At 35.0% G+C, this 12,500-nt stretch overlaps 1 protein-coding gene and 2 long non-coding RNA genes across 3 annotated transcripts in view; all 3 read right to left on the reverse strand.

Annotated features, from left to right (window-relative positions):
* The window catches only part of LOC127456289 (uncharacterized), a 1,245-nt gene extending 462 nt beyond the window's left edge, over positions 1 to 783 (reverse strand). Inside the window, exons 1-2 of the long non-coding RNA XR_007899811.1 lie at positions 621 to 783; positions 76 to 163 (exon numbers count right to left, since the gene is read on the reverse strand). This is a non-coding gene — a long non-coding RNA (uncharacterized LOC127456289). The remainder of the gene's footprint in view (positions 1 to 75; positions 164 to 620) is intronic.
* Positions 784 to 2,747: 1,964 nt separating this feature from the next.
* On the reverse strand, positions 2,748 to 5,015 carry LOC127456290 (uncharacterized). The gene is made up of 3 exons (XR_007899812.1): positions 4,861 to 5,015; positions 4,611 to 4,679; positions 2,748 to 4,403 (listed from the first exon to the last, which is right to left on the reverse strand). It is a non-coding gene; the product is annotated as an uncharacterized LOC127456290 (long non-coding RNA).
* Positions 5,016 to 7,669: 2,654 nt separating this feature from the next.
* The window catches only part of LOC127456285 (ADP-ribosylation factor 4-like), a 12,038-nt gene continuing 7,207 nt past the window's right edge, over positions 7,670 to 12,500 (reverse strand). Inside the window, exons 4-6 of the mRNA XM_051724701.1 lie at positions 11,741 to 11,812; positions 11,469 to 11,594; positions 7,670 to 8,953 (exon numbers count right to left, since the gene is read on the reverse strand). Coding sequence (XP_051580661.1) covers positions 8,867 to 8,953; positions 11,469 to 11,594; positions 11,741 to 11,812 — 285 coding nt within the window. The 3' untranslated portion in view covers positions 7,670 to 8,866. The remainder of the gene's footprint in view (positions 8,954 to 11,468; positions 11,595 to 11,740; positions 11,813 to 12,500) is intronic.

Genomic DNA, 12,500 nt, shown 5'->3' on the forward strand with positions numbered 1-12,500 from the left:
ACATTGTTATATCTAAACTTCAAATAGAGCTGATCTCAGACAACACAAAAAATGCATTTAAGGTGAGCTACTTACAAAAAGAATATGCAAGCATTCGACACAATGTCAAAGAGATCCTTAGGCAGCGTAGAGTCTCAACTTGAATGCAGTCATCCAGTGGCAACTAAAAATGAAAAAAGAGATTAATAGATGGACGGATAACATAAGTATCATCATTGATAATTAACTAACTTAAAACTAAACATCAATTTTTGTGTAAATAGATCCTGCAAAGCTCTAAATCCATGACTAATATATCTAATTTTACTTAGCAATGATTTGGCAGACAATCGCAAAGGGTGTGACTACATACGAGCATGAATTTGCCTATCAACCAGAACGTTTTTATCATTTAAAGCTATTTAATCAGATGAATTCTGGACTACAGTAAAGGTCTCTAGATCTCTTTTGTCACCAAACGAGAATCTTCATGAATTTTGATTCTGTTCAATGCATTACACAAGCAAGACTTCCTCATTACGTAGCTCGTAAAGAGATAACAAAAAGTTTAAGATACAAAATAAGGTTTGCCATTATTACTATTTTTGGTTATAAATAACAGATATATAGAGATTACTCACCAGAACGCTGCAAACCAGATCACAGTATACAAGTGGACCATCTCCGCTCCATTTCAGACAAGAGAGTCTGCAGGATAGAAAGGACTGATTTCTGCTTCCACTCTCTTTTAAACAAACGAAATCTACCCCATCAGCATTTCATCATGTTAAACTCCTCCCTCTTCTCGCCTCCTTCCTGCTCTCAGCAAAGGGAAGGTTCCCTTGTGTTTTGTCTTATGACTTGCAATCTGCCTTTATATGACGAGTATTCTGTATAATAGCCTGTAATAACATTATATTTGATTTAATCTATCTCTGTTTCTGAACCCCATACAATTAATCTCAATCACTTTTAGCTGAGATAACAGGCCTGAGAAAGATAAATCGAAATGACTGTGTGTTCTTATTCTTGTTGTTGTTGTTTTATTTACTTAAAATACAGTGGCAAGAAAAAGTATGTGAACCCTTTGGAATTAGCTGCTTTTCTGCATTAATTGGTCATAAATTTTGGTCTCATCTTGATTAAAGTCACACGTATAGACAAACACAATGTGCTGAAGCTAACAACACACAAACAACTATAATCTTTCATGTCTTTATTGAACACATCCCCTTAAACATTCACAGTGCTGTGGAAAAAGTAAGTGAACCCTTGGATTTAATAACTGGTCGATCCTCCTTTGGCAGCAATAACCTCAACCAAGTGTTTCCAGTAGCTGCGGATTAAACCTGCACAACGTTCAGAAGGAATTTTGGACCATTTTTCCTTACAGAACTGCTTCAGCTCAGACATATTCTTAGGATGTCTGGTGTGAACGGCTCTCTTGAGGTCACTCCACAGCATCTCTATTGGGTTAATGTCTGACTGGGACACTCCAAAAGGTGGATTTTCTGTAGTGAATCATTCTGTAGTGGATTTACTTTGATGTTTAGGGTCATTGTCCTGCTGCATCACCCAACTTCTACTGAGCTTCAGTGGCACACAGCCACCCTGACATTATCCTGTAGGACATCTTGATAAACTTGGGAATTAATTTTTCCCTCTGATGGCAAGCAGTCCAGGCTCTGAAGCAGCAAAGCAGCCCCAAATCATGATGCTCCCTCCACTGTACTTCACCGTTGGGATGATGTTTTCATGTTGGTATGTGGTGCCCTTTTTACGGCATACGTAGTGCTGCATGTTCAACCTTAGATTCATCAGTCCACAAAACATTTTCCCAGCAGCGTTGTGGAGTGTCAAGGTGGTCTTTGGCAAACTTCAGGTGCGCAGCAATGTTTTTGTTGGAAAGCAGTTGCTTCCTTCATGATGTCCTGCCATGGACACCATACCTGTTGAATGTTTTCCGTATAGTAGACTCATGAACAGAAATGTTAACCAGTTCCAATGATTCCTTCAAGTCTTTAGCTGTCACTCTAGGGTACTTTTTTACCTCATTGAGCATTCTGTGAATCGTCTCCATTTACAGACATTTGTCTAACTGTGGAAAGATGAATATCTAAGCTCTTCGAGATAACTTTGTAACCCTATCCAGCTTCATGCAAAGCAACAATTCTTGATTGCAGGTCCTCTAAGGTCTCTTTTTTGTGAGGCATGGTCCACGTCAGCAGATGCTTCTTGTGAACAAAAAACTCAAAATGTTTGAGTGCTTTTTATAAGTCAAAGTAGCTCTAACCCACACCTCCAATCTCGTTTCATTAACTGGATGCCAGGTTTGCCAACTCCTGACTCTAATTAGCTTTTATTGACGTCATTATCCTAGGGGTTCACATACTTTTTCCAACCTACACTGTGAATGTTTAATGTATTCAACAATACAATAATTTTTAAGTTACTAGTTAAAACAGATTGTTATTCATTATTGTAACTTAGATGAAGATAAAACCAGATTTTAAGACAAATTTTTACATAAATGCAGGAAATTCCAAAGGGTTCACACACTTTTTCTTTCCACTGTTTATATGTAGCATTTTTCATGTAGCATTTAGCACTTCTCAAGTACATTCAACATAGTTATTTTATGTCAGTATAACTAGAAAATATTTGTTAGATATACACAAATGTGTCAGTTCATTCAACTTTATTTATTTAAAAATGAAATCACAAATAATATATTGCACTTTTCAAATTAACTTTAATATTGTTGTTTCTACTTAATATAATTGTCTCAAAAGAAAATAACGACTGACACCAGTTATTAAACTTGATTCCCCAAAGAAGTGCAGATAAAGCTGCACTTCAACTGCACACAATCAATCATATGTGAATGGAAAATTTACATGAATGAAACAGGATCCAGTTTCACTAAAGGAAACAATAATCACCCACAACTAATAACAATAAAACAATATCAATAATACTTAAAAGAGCTAAAGTCTCTATTAAGTCTTAATAACAACTAATTAAATGCTCCAATAAGTTCCTTTTGACCAAACAAACGTGCTTAAAGTATTTAAATGCATAGGGCTTATGTGTATTCCCCACAACCTCAGTTCTGTACTTGATCGTCTGAGTTAGTAGTACTTACAATCTTCATTTTTATGGATTTTTACGCCAGTGAAGATCAAGGAACTTACAATTATTCATTTACTTTATGCATCACTCTAAGTTCACCTTATAATTGATATTTTGTGTTGTACACATTAATGCAGATTAAGTAAAGCTCAAAATGTTATAAAAACTGAATGTAGCCTCCGTTTCTGAGTAGAAGCTATTTATTTTCTAAAGTTATGGTTGAGCCAACTAATCGTTCTCATGTGCAGTGGCAAGAGAACTCAGAGTAGAGACAAATGTGCACACACTGCTCCTAACATCATGAGAAGAGAGAAGGAGTAGCAGTTTCATGATAAGAAACTTCCAGCAAACAACCTTGAACCTCACTGAGCTTGCAGTTAACTCTCAGTTATCTAGTTTGAGCAGACACAATCATTTGAGCGGTATGAATAATCTCTGCGCATCTTGAGAAGAAGGGCCTGTAGAAATGTGGATGGGAGGAATTTTGTACAGTTTGGGCAGCTCGACTAAACCTAGCGTCTTAAAAAAGCTAAGAGTATTAAAAGAAAAAAAAAGAGTTCTACCACATTAAAAAATAATAACTAACTATTAGTAATTGCTTTCATCTATAATGTGCATTTTAAGTTTATATGGTTCAGTGCTTAGATTAAGATGTTCTGACTTTGTGCATCAATTGTGCAACTGCAATCACTTAAGTAGTTTAGAAAAATACAAGCTTGAACTTGTACAACTAAGAGAAAACAGGTCTTTACATTTTTGTTTTTTAATTAAAAACAATTTGTAGGGAGAGAACAAGATGACAGGGTTAGGTTACATTTTTGTGCAATTTATGTTGTATTATAGTCCAGATAGTCATTTACACTTAATACAATTTATCAGACAGTAACCCCAAAAGTCACTGTGTCATTTTCACCCTGGGCACAATATTACATTTAGATACAGATTTTATTCTTCTTCTTAAATTTTAACATTTTATTTCTTTTTTAAATTTTAAAGGGAAGGTTTTAAACCATTGGTCCCCCATCCAACGTAACCAAGTCCCACAGAAACCAAAAGATTAACTTTATACAACATCACCTTTTGCACAACGTGCATCATATATCATCATATATTTCAAGAACTTCTTCACTCTTTGCATAAGACTTCAGCGCAGTAGCATTGCTGTGATAGGTTTCTGCGCATCTGGACACCAGCGCAAAAGAAAGATGATGACTCATGTAAGTTCTGAGATCCTCCTTTGACTGGCACTCAGCCAGATGTCCTGCCCCTGGCAGCAGGAACTCCTTCTCTGTCTATATAACACAACAAGCATTATCATCAGAGTTATAATACGACATTTTGTAAATTATGTAATGGTATAATGCATATGAAATTGAAATGATATTTACTCATGTATACTGTCCTAAAAAGTCAAAACTCTGTAACTACGCCAACACTGAATCATAGTTACATCACTTTGGATTTGCAAGGCTGATTGGTGATTATTCGATTATACTCACCCATTAGTACCAGCAGACAGGTCTGTTTTCATGACCTCCTCACAGAGGCATCGTCACAGACCTGTGAAGCTACAGTAGTTTCATGGTTTTTCAGGTTACAAACACAGTGACAAGCAAAACTGACCATTCAAATTAATTTAAGGGTGTGATGTTAGTTAAAAAAAATGTTAAAAAAATAAATTGAGCAAAACTTCAAGCACAGATTAGATTAATTAGGCAAAACAACAAAACTAAAAACCAAATTTCCTACCTTTTTTTTATGTTGGTCTTTTAGCAAAAGCCTTCGAAAGGTAGAACAGCCAGATCAAGCTTGAATGAACCGCTGCCTACTGTAATTTATACTGCAACACTCCTCCACATCTTCTGGGGCAGAGGTTGTCCTGGAAAGTCTTGGAATCATCTCCACACCCAAATCTAATCATAGCTGATAAAGAGAGAAAGTCAAACTCATCAGGTCAGTTTCTGTGGTATCATGCGATGAAGCAGTTTACTTTCCATTCTGCTATTAGTTTTGTTTTCTCAGTACATTTCTTAACTTATGCACACAAGGTGCTTTATGACATGTACAGTACTTTGACCATCCCATGAAAGGTTTGTTTGTTTTAGAATAACCTTTATTTCAAGCATCATATTACAAAGTGCATTAAAATTAATTACAGCAATACACAAATACATTTCTACAGCATCACACAGCTCAGCTGTTTCTCAAGAATTTAAAAGAGTATGAAAAGATCAAGTACCAGCTCAAGGAAAAAAATATTGGTTTGTATTGTTTAAAATAGATTAAGATATGTAAACTCATTTTAATTGCAATGTTAAATTTGTGCATTTGCCATACAGCTTTATTTAAAGGGATTTACAGTGTTGAAGCAATTCAATATATTAATTTATGCAGAATCAAAGTGACTACCTTTGGTGTTGCTAGCACCATATACACAACCAGCTGAACTATACAGGGATATATTTTGTGCATTCAAACATTTTACCACCATGTTAGCCTATTATGCCTCACGTTGCCACTATTTCATATCTTACAAGTGCTCAAACTGTTCTAGTCATATGCAGTAATATAACAATTTGATGTAAACTCGGCCTTTTAAACACATGTAAAACATGAATCTATCATTGTCGACTGACTTAGCTTTTGTTTTGTTTTTTTAGTTCCAGGTGCCATTTGCTAGATGCATACCTTAATGCAACTTTAGTGATTGTTGACAAAATTAATGTAACACTCTACTAAAAAAGTTTTCTGGCTATATTAGATTTATTTAAATGTGCTTAACTTAGTCAAAGTATAAAATGAGTTTAATTAATGCCAAAGAAAATACACTTCTGCCATTTAAACGTATGAATCGTGTTTGCTTACTTAATCGTGTTCATACTCATAAAGTTCAATTAAAACTTCACATTTGTCTTAATCACATATCATACATTAAATGCTGCTGTCCTATAGACATTCTATGGGCAGTACTCTGACGAGGAGACAAGAGGCTGTTCTTTTTGAACGGATGTCTATGGAGCAGATGCTTCAGTGTGCCGAATAAACTGCTTTTTTGAGGAAAAAGTTAATCGTCACCTAATGTATTGACCACCTGCCCGCTAATTAGTTATACACTAATTATTATACTAATAATATTTTTTACACTAAAAATCATTTTGGAGTGAACTATGTGTGGAGTTCACAACAATAAAATGGCTGTTTTTTAAGAGAAATCGCAGACAATTTTGCGACAGGTTGGTATCAGTTTACGGCTCTCCCCGTTCATTTGTTTGGTATCCGCAAACGGTGACTTACTGTCGTAACACGCTTGTTGACCGTTGTGTATTTTAATTTTTTTTATGAATACAAATCAAAAACTACAAATGGTCCATTTTAGTTAATATGATTTATATGAAACATTTTAATAACCTGTAGTTCTTTATTAATTTAAAATTCCTAATTCATAGTATGTATAATATTTAAGGATTAATCATTTCAAATTATACAAGTCTTAAATTTTTTTTTTAAAAAAAATAAATAAATTAGGTTGAAAATATTTTTTTCGGTGAATGAGTATGTTGTTAAAGTTTACACATTTAAATCGTTAAAGGAATATTCCGGGTTCAATACAAGTTAAGCTCAATCGACAGCATTAGTGGCATAATGTTGATTACCAGAAAAATTAATTTCGACTCGTTCTTTTCATTAAAAAATAAATAAAAGCAAAAATGTGTGTTCCAGTGAGACTACTATTCAATGGAAGTGAATGGGGCCAATCTGTAAACATTCAAATACTCACTGTTTCAAAAGTATAGACACAAGACATAATATGTGTTTACATGATTTTAGTGTGATAAAATTGATTACTAACATCTGTTTAAAGTTATATTAAAAATGTACAACCCTAAAATGACAAAAAATAACGATTTAATCAACATTATGCCACAAATGCTGTTGGTTAAGCTTAACTTGTATTGAACCTGAAATATTCCTTTAACACAAAATCAAATAAACTGAAATGGTCCATTTTTAGTTATCAGGATTTATGAAACATTTTATTAACCTGTAGATCTTTAAAAATTCTTAATTCATAGTATGTATAACATTTAGGGATTGCTCAGTTTCATTGAAATTATGCAACTGAAATGTGTAAATAAAAAAAATAAAAATAAAAATATATATATATATATATATATATATATATATATATGTATGTATGTATGCATGGTGTTAAAGTTTATTTTGATTTTTAAAATGTATTAATACAAAATAAAAATAAACTGAAATGGTCTGTTTTTAGGTATTAGGATTTACGTAACATTTGATTAACCTGTAGATATTTAAAAGTTCTTAATTTATAGTATGTATAAATAATTAGGGATTACTTCAGTTTATTTGTTTTGAAATTGACATGCGTTAATCTTAAAAACAAATATTTTTTTTGAGTGTAAACAGTGTTTGATTGGGTGGAAACACCGAAACCTTAAATCGATTAAAATCTACATACACTTTTAGTAACAAATCCTTCATAAAGAAAAGGTTTTGATCAAGCGTTAAGGAACGGTTTTTGAAAAAAAGGCAGATTTTGATTTGCTGTTTAATAAATGCTGACACAATACTCTAATAATGTACTCATGTTTATGGTTATTGAAATGTATTGTGGCTCAAATAACAATTTCGCCAAATTATGCTTTCATTTAACATAATTCACATTACGAGCAGGCCTCCAGGAATGACTTATTTCCAAAACGTGCTTTAGGAGCAAATGAGTGTTCACCATGAACACAATAAATTCACGATTAAGTTTAATTCTAAAACAATATCTTATAATACACCAACAGATTTGACATGATAATTAGGGTAAAATAGATTGTATCTGTTACACATCAGTTTAAGAAATCAAACCATTTCAGACCAGACATGGAATTCATCAGTACATTAAATCAGCATTCAGGAGTCTGATTCAGTCTCAACAATAAGCTCAAGCAACACACCCGAGCAAAAACTCGACAGCATTTTCCCATGGCATGACAAATATAAAACATGTATGAATTATGAATGGAAAGAACTTCCAAAGAGTGTGATATAAATGCATTATTGTGGCTTATGAACATCGTGTTCCCTTTAAACATTTGCTACAAAACATCAATGGACTGAGAAAAAAAAAAATTCTATGATTATCATTAACCTTTTGATGAACTTCAAACAAGATCCAGACTGAATTAAATTCTAGAAGATTCATGCACAGTCAAAGACAAAGTTTAGAAGAACCACAGGAGCTCCAAGCCATTTTAGTTTAGTAACTTAAAATTCTGCATTTCTATACAAACTGATGGAGTAGGCATGACTTTGTTTCAATGAATGACCTCCACATTATAAATCCAGTTTTGAGTGTTTCTCCAGTAAGCTAGATCTTTAACTGAAGATCTCAAATGGATATTAAAACCATGCTGATCAGACTGTAAGGATACTATAACAAAACCAGAAACCCGGTTCACTGATCAGGGTCTCCAGAGGCCATTCTAAGAAAGAGTCGTGGTGAAGAAAGGTCCTTATAAACAAAAGAAGTTGCACTTTTCAAATGGAAAAACAAAGATTAACTTGGGCATAACAATGCACTGTTAAAAAAAAAAAAAAAAAGGAAAGCTAAGACAGGTGCTGAGGGTTTGATGGTTCCTTCCCAGCTTCCAGTTGTGTTATACACTTAAAAATGCTATGAGGAGTCTCTAGCCTTCCCATTGGTTCAAACACAGCGTTTCTCCCGTCAACAGGCGCACTAGTGTTTGGAGAGCTCGTTTGATAACCAGTCCAGTCCTTCATAGAGTCCAGTGCCTTGTGTAGCACAAGTTGCTTGAACATACCACTGTGGAGAAAAGACAGAGCGACATTTACTCAATCATAAAATACGGTCATGGTTTATTATTAGGGTTGGGATTCGAGAACCATTAAAAAAAAAAAAAAAAATCAATATTAGAACCAAATGATTTTCATGATGTTTTGTAAATAGTTATTTTGTGTCGCCATTCGGAACACCTTACTAAAATACTGCTATAGATGTCCTGTTTGTGAAAGAGTCAAACCTTTTCATTGAATGAAGCGTGACCAGTGTAAACTGATTCACGAACAAATGACTCTAATGAGCCAGTTCTTGTAAATAAAATATAATAATGTATATATAAAAAAATAAAAAGTTTTTGCTGAGCACAAAAGTAGGTCAAGTAAGAGCAGGGCTGGGTATTGATACATAATTCTCAATTTGATTCTTATTCACAAGCTCTAAAAACCAGTACTGTCTCTTTAAGAAAACCCAGCATTTCTGTAAATGAGCGCACGTTAGGGGGCCTGGGTATCTCAGCGAGTATTGACGCTGACTATCACCACTGCAGTCGTGAGTTCGAATCCAGGGTGTGCTGAGTGACTCCAGCCAGGTCTCCTAAGCAACCAAATTGGCCCGGTTGCTAGGGAGGGTAGAGTCACATGGAGTAACCTCCTCGTGGTCGCTCTCAATGGGGCGCGTGGTAAGTTGTGCGTGGATCGCGGAGAGTAGCATGAGCCTCCACATGCTGTGAGTCTCCGCGGTGTCATGCACAACGAGCCACGTGATAAGATGTGCAGATTGGCGGTCTCAGAAGCGGAGGCAACTGAGACTTGTCTTCCACCACCCGGATTGAGGTGAGTAACTGTGCCACCATGAGGACCTACTAAGTAGTGGGAATTGGGCATTCCAAAATTGGGGAGAAAAAGGGATAATACTTTTTTTTTTAAACAAGAACGCATGTTAATGAGAGAGACTCAAATGGCTTTATCTCACCTGTGCTCTGCCTGTTAAGAATTAAATGTTTATTGTTTGTTGTTTTTAAACAACAACTGACTGTAAACAACAGAAAGGGTTTTAAAAGGGACATTATTCAAATGACAAATGGTTCACGTGGATCTCGTCTTTGGACACACATCACACTGAACAACTTTTATTCTCAACACACAGTGAAAGGATCTCACTTCTGAATACTCCACCACTATACTACACAATCACTGGTGAGTGTAGGGCTGTCACGATTATGAAATTTGGCTGATGATTAATTGTCAAACAAATAATTGCAATTATGACGATTAATTGTCTGTTTTAGGGCTTTCACGATTAATTGTCATATTTCTTAATGTGCATATGTGCTTTTACATATTTAACTTAAAATGTATAAATCAAATAATAAAATAGGGATATATGATTTCCTTTTAAGGCTTTAAAAACTCACGAATGACATGAAAAATAACGTTTTAAATACATAAATATGTCTCTCATTTTGGTCAACTTTAGTTTTGGTCAATTTTACATTTACATTGTTGCTTTTGGAACTCATTTAAAAATATCCATATATTTTATTATTTAAAAATAATTTATAATATAATTTTTTTTAATTATATTTATATTATATAGTATTATTTTATTATATATTATGCAGTAGTAAAAAATTTTCTGTCCTAATTTCTTCTTTTTCTACATTATTTTAATGCTCTTTGATTAAACCCACAATCCCTTATTCCTCATGAAGCAAAACCTTTGAGATTTAGTTTTATCATTTCATCACTCCACAGAAATAGAGTAAGTGTGCGATCCTCTGTGTCACTGTGTGTCATTAACACTGCGTATATGAACCCGTTATGACCAGGAACGTTTGCCATTACACAACTGTTTAAAGTGAAGCCGGAGCACTTTGCGTTCACTATCAAAGTTTAAATTTGTTTGTTTATATTTTTGTGGGAGTTTAACGCAAGCCTCTGCTGATGGCGCGCCCATTAGTGCGCTTAAAAACACTTCACGCGCTCGTCCAGACAGGACCTGATCTGGTTGACATTCGCGGTGTGGCTCAATGATGCTCGGAGTTCAACTGAATCACACACAAACACCCTGTTGATGGCATTTATACTGTATATTCGCTTAAAATGTCCTTATTTGGGCATTAAAATGTGATTGGTATTTGAAGTGCACAATAATCATTTGAGCAAATAACCGTGATCAGATGATTATTTAATAACACGACAGACCTAGGTGAGTGAAATATAAACATTTACCAGCCAGCTGCCAAATATATACATTTTTAGTCGCATAGCGTGAAATTTGGTTGCGAATACAAGTAATTTCCTCTCACTGTGGTAGAGGGTTGTGCACAGAGTTAAAGATCGATCTCGGGATTTAAGAATCGATATTGAGATATTTTGAAGATCGCCATGCATCGGGAAATCGATATTTTTACCCACCCCTAAGTTAGAGAACTGTTACTGCAATCATTAAAGGAACAGGAGCTGGAATCAGAATTTGTAAAATTCCTTATGATTCCCATCCCTACAGGAATCTTGTATGCATGCAAGTGTGCGTGTACCATTCTGCTGCGTAGACTCTGCAGACCCAGCTTGTCTGTGAGCTCACTGACTGCCATGGCGTTAGGCAGATCCTGTTTGTTAGCGAAAACCAGCAACACGGCGTCCCTCAGTTCATCTTCCTGTAACTGCACATACATGCACAGGAAGAGATACTGATGAGGTAACTTAACCACATTATGCAAACAATATCATTTTAAAACATAACACTGCTTCCACAAATGACATTGCTAGTGTTCGAGGAGACCACAAAATCTGAATAACAAGTGCTTACCATTTTAGCAAGCTCCTCTGCAGACTCTGCCACTCTCTCTCTGTCATTACTGTCCACCACAAAGATCAAACCCTGAAGATAAAGGAATAAATGGAAAAAGCCGTCAGTCTATGCACGGACTAGAATAATTGCACTGGACGTATACGGAAAGAGCAGCCGTCTTTATTTAGTTAGTAGGAATGCAAGAAATAGACAATATGGCTAGACTCTTGTTAAAAATGTTAAAAAGCATTTATGTTAAAGTACTCTCTTCTAGAGGTCTGCTACCTGACCTGAGACTGACGGGACACGACAAACCGTCAGGTTTCAGGCTCGGATCGGGTCAGTTTTTCCAAGTATAACTTTGGGTTTTTGAAAGAACGTGTATTTGCATGTGTCTGTGCTTTTTTTCTATTGTTTTTCTGTACAAGCGCATTCTGGACGGATGTCTTTGACTGTTGCGCCATGCTGTTTTCACAGTATCTCGTGCAGCATCGCTGTATTTCTTAGACACCATGTCAAATTATAAAGAACATACGGTTTTAAAAAAATGCACTGAGAAACCTGTTCTTATTCATTCGTTGTGCTGCATCTACAGACAAAAGAAAATTACTATAGAGCCATTGGCTCCTAAACTGAAACATTTAGGAGCCAAATGGCAGTTTTGAGTAGCCAAATTACAGAATTGCTCGATTTAGATGGTTGATCGGAAGCAAGATAGAAAGTCGAAGACAGCTGATAACAGATTAATTGGCCGATAGTAAAAAAATTAAAATAAAAA

Source organism: Myxocyprinus asiaticus, chromosome 18, assembly GCF_019703515.2.
Source record: "Myxocyprinus asiaticus isolate MX2 ecotype Aquarium Trade chromosome 18, UBuf_Myxa_2, whole genome shotgun sequence".
Lineage (NCBI taxonomy): Eukaryota > Metazoa > Chordata > Actinopteri > Cypriniformes > Catostomidae > Myxocyprinus > Myxocyprinus asiaticus.